The 3569-nt window shown below is 57.6% G+C and overlaps 1 protein-coding gene across 1 annotated transcript in view; it reads right to left on the reverse strand.

The window, feature by feature from the left end:
* The window catches only part of FAM57A (family with sequence similarity 57, member A), a gene marked incomplete at its 5' end in the record, with an annotated part of 4762 nt that extends 1396 nt beyond the window's left edge, over window positions 1-3366 (reverse strand). Inside the window, 4 exons of the mRNA XM_010160357.1 lie at window positions 4-260; window positions 791-886; window positions 1071-1284; window positions 3241-3366. Coding sequence (XP_010158659.1) covers window positions 4-260; window positions 791-886; window positions 1071-1284; window positions 3241-3366 — 693 coding nt within the window. The remainder of the gene's footprint in view (window positions 1-3; window positions 261-790; window positions 887-1070; window positions 1285-3240) is intronic.
* Between the last annotated feature and the right edge of the window lie 203 nt (window positions 3367-3569).

A 3569-nucleotide genomic window follows, 5' to 3' on the forward strand; every position in this document is an offset into this window, starting at 1 on the left:
TGCGCGGGGGCGGCCCTGCCGTAGAGGCGGGCGGCTTTGCGGCAGATGAGCCTGAACCAGTAGAGCTGGGGGGCGATGAGGGAGGCGTTGGCTATGTTGCAGTGCAGAGGGATGCGGAAAGGCACCATGTAAACGGGGATTCCCACCTGCCTGCCGTAGGCCGCGTACATGAAGGGGAAGAGGAGAATACGGCAGAGGAAGAAGGTCACCAGGACGAGGATCCCGTTCACCTTGTGCAGGAGGGTGTCCTGCATTTTGAGCTGGGGAAGGAAGAAGGTGAACGGGGGGTGAGGAGCTGACTGCTGGGAGCTGAGCATGCAGCAGGCGTGAGCTCGGGGAGCATCCCGTAGGGAGCAGGAAAGCAGGGTGGGAAGGGCTGGAGGAGGGTGGGGGGCAGAGGGCTGGGGCAGGAGGGAGCATGGTGCAGGGGCGAGGTACAGGCAGGAGGGGGCAGCACGAGAACACAGTCCCCACTTTGGGGATGCCCCCAGTTTGGGGATGCCCCTGGGCATGCTGCTTACTGGGGAAAGGGATGGGAAGCTAACAGGAGCCATGTGGGGGGAGCTTGGGCTTACAGCTGTGGGGCTGGGGTTACAGCTTGGGGTTACACCTTGGGGAGACAGCGCTGTGGGGGGAGCTTGGGGTTACAGCTGTGGGGCTACCCCACTCCGAGACCCCCAGCCCAGCTGCTGCATGAACAGGGGCTGATGGAGAAGGGCAGCCTGGGGCACGGGAAGGGTATGAGCTGCTGTGGGATTCCCAGATCCAAGCCCCGTCCCTCCTCACCTACCTGCATGAGGATTTTGCCCAGCGATACGAAAGGCGTGCTCAGCTCTGCGATGAAGATGCAGCCCACGAAGAAGTCCCCCAGCTCTCCCCTGAAGTGCTGCAGATAGAGCCAGCAGTGAGCACGGGGCTCTCTGGGAGAGGTGGCCGGGAGCCCACACCCAGCATTTCCAGGGGTTCGCGGGCTCCTGAGCGTCAGACGCTGTGCCAGACACAGCCTCAGCTGCAAGCCCCTGCAGCCACGTCGCAGGCTGGGTGTCACAGCGGCCCTGCCCAGCCCTTACCTGGGTGATGGGGGTGAGCACGATGAGGATGAAGAGGTGGTGGGTCACCATCAGCCGCTCCTGCAGGAGAAAGCTCCGTATGCTGGCCAGAGAGTGCTTCTTCTCCGCGACTCCCCTGTCCCAGCTCTTGTGCCAGTGGCAGAGGTACATGACGTAAATGTCGTAGGTCATGTAGGGAACGAGGACCCAGATGTACTCGACAGCCAGCCAGTGCCTGGGGGAGAAGCAGCACACAGAGGCATCGCGATGGCTCTGAGCGCCTGGCGGTGCTCTAGAAGGTGGAAGAGAGTCTTTAGGTCTGAAATGGAAGCAGTGGATTTTGAAGCTGATGGTAAGCCGGGAGGGGTCAAAATTTAACTCGATTTGACTCAGCAGAGAAAAGGTACCTGGTACGTGTGGAGGACGTCCCCTCGGTGCTGCCCTGGCTTGACACTTGGCTGTGCCAGGCACCAAGCTCGGCCCAGCCCAGCACAAACATGGGGCTAACGGGAGGATCCTGATTAGCCCTGCAGCCGGGCGTTTGCCGTGCGGGCTGGGGGCACAGCCCCGCTGGGGCTCCAGCGCTAACCTGACACCTTTGCAGCAGGTAATCTTCTCCCCTAAGCCCTGGGACACCAAGAGTTGATGCTTGGCAGGGGAAAAGCTCCAAGACGGAGTCCCTCCTGCCTTAACCCGGGGAGTGTCTGGAAAGTACATGGAGACCTCAGAGATGCCCGGCCTGGGCTTTGGAGAGTGAAGTGCAAAACATCTAATATAGGCAATAAACCCCCGCGAGACGTTTGTCTGTTGGGAAATAATTGCAGGCAGCTGCCTGTTCCCAAAGCATGTCGGAATCCCGGTTGCACAATCCGGGCAGCAGCAAGCCCTGCTCCACAGGGAGACTGGGCTCCTTAAAAAGTCCTGAGTGAAATCACACTAATTAAAAAAAAAAAACCACCACCACCTTACACTGCTGCTTAAAGAAATGTAGCTTGGGGCCCAAATAAATCTGCTTTTGCTCTCCTGCCGTCTCACGAAGAATGTTGTTGCGTGCATTCCTGTCTCGGACAGAAAGATGTAAGTGATGTAAAGCAGGGAGGGGAAGCGACCAGCTATTGTGTTTGCAAAACTCGCCCAGGGTTTCGGAGGGCAATTCCAGTGCCAGCAATATAACGATTGTCTGCTCGTGTAAATAAACTGGCAAATTTTACTGCAACCTTTGTGATGTTTCTTGGCTCTCTGTCTCGCTGTCATTCTCCGAGACCTTCCCCGCTGAGCCCTGGGCTGTATTTCCTCCAGATTCAACGAAAATCTAGGTCTCTGACCACAAAGTGTCTGCGTTGAGCTGTTGGCCTTGAGAGCACCCGGGCAAGCACCCAGCTCCGGGGAGGAGGAGGGCTGTCGGCAGCACCTTCCGTCCGCGTGGGTCTGGGATTTATCACCTGACCTATCTATCTAGCAGGTGTTTTAGAGCAAAAAGGTAACTCGTCAGAGTGCTGGACTGAGCGATTTGGATCGGTGTCACCTTCTAGAGCAAGGCAGGACATCCTGCATCTGTGTATTAAAGTCTGCAATGACTGAGAGGGCAGCCCTCGTAAAATCCAGTGTGATGGTCAAATTCCAGCTCAGCATAATTATGTTCTTCCCTCCTACGATTTTCTCAGCTATTCTGGATAATAGCTCTGGTTTTAAGCCTTCTCACCCAGATTGCACTGTGACTCCTGCCAAGATCTGCTCCTGGGGCAGTTTATCTCAGAGCATTGAGGACGGGGGGATGTGATTTTCCTTCAGAGCAAATTTCATACTGATTTTCTCATTTCTGGACTCCTTCAGCACCCGTTTGGCAGGGGAAAGGTGCTGCACCTCTAAAATCAGTTCTTGCTGGGTCTGTTTGACTCATTACCAATTTCAGATTCCAGCAAGGAGACTCCCTACCCCTTTAGAGGTGATGATGGCTATTTTTGCTCATCTACGGGCCTGTGTGGCAGCCCATCCCCAGGAGGAGACCCAGGTCTGGGCAAGGCAGAGCCTTTCAGGGGGCGTGCGGCCAGCACATTGCCCAACCCTTCACCCGGAGTGGGGGAAAGAGGAACATGAAGCTGGTTTTCCTCTCCTTTTCCTACATTCAAGACTTTTGGCATAAAATCGTCCAGCTCCTCGCGGGCGGGCAAAGGCCCTCGGATGGGGTTACCTGTCGTACACCACGTCCTTGCAGTTAAGGACAACCGTGATTCCCGACACCGTTGCCATCGTGGCTTGGACTGTTGACACCAACCTGGAAGGGAGAGCGAGGGAACGGGTCACCCCCAGTGTGGCCCTGGGGGACAGGGTGGCATCGGGGGGGCTATGAGTGCTCGGCCACCCGCCCCCGTGCACACCCCAAAACCCTCATCGTGCCGTGGGCCATGGCTGGGGGGGCTGTGCCCAGGGACACGGCCGTGGGGTTCCAGGCCTCGTGCCCGTCACCCCCGTGGATCAGCGGTACCCCGGTTCCCGGCAGGAACCTGGAATGTTGGAGCA

The sequence above is a fragment of the Eurypyga helias genome, unplaced genomic scaffold (assembly GCF_000690775.1).
Source record: "Eurypyga helias isolate BGI_N326 unplaced genomic scaffold, ASM69077v1 scaffold25931, whole genome shotgun sequence".
Lineage (NCBI taxonomy): Eukaryota > Metazoa > Chordata > Aves > Eurypygiformes > Eurypygidae > Eurypyga > Eurypyga helias.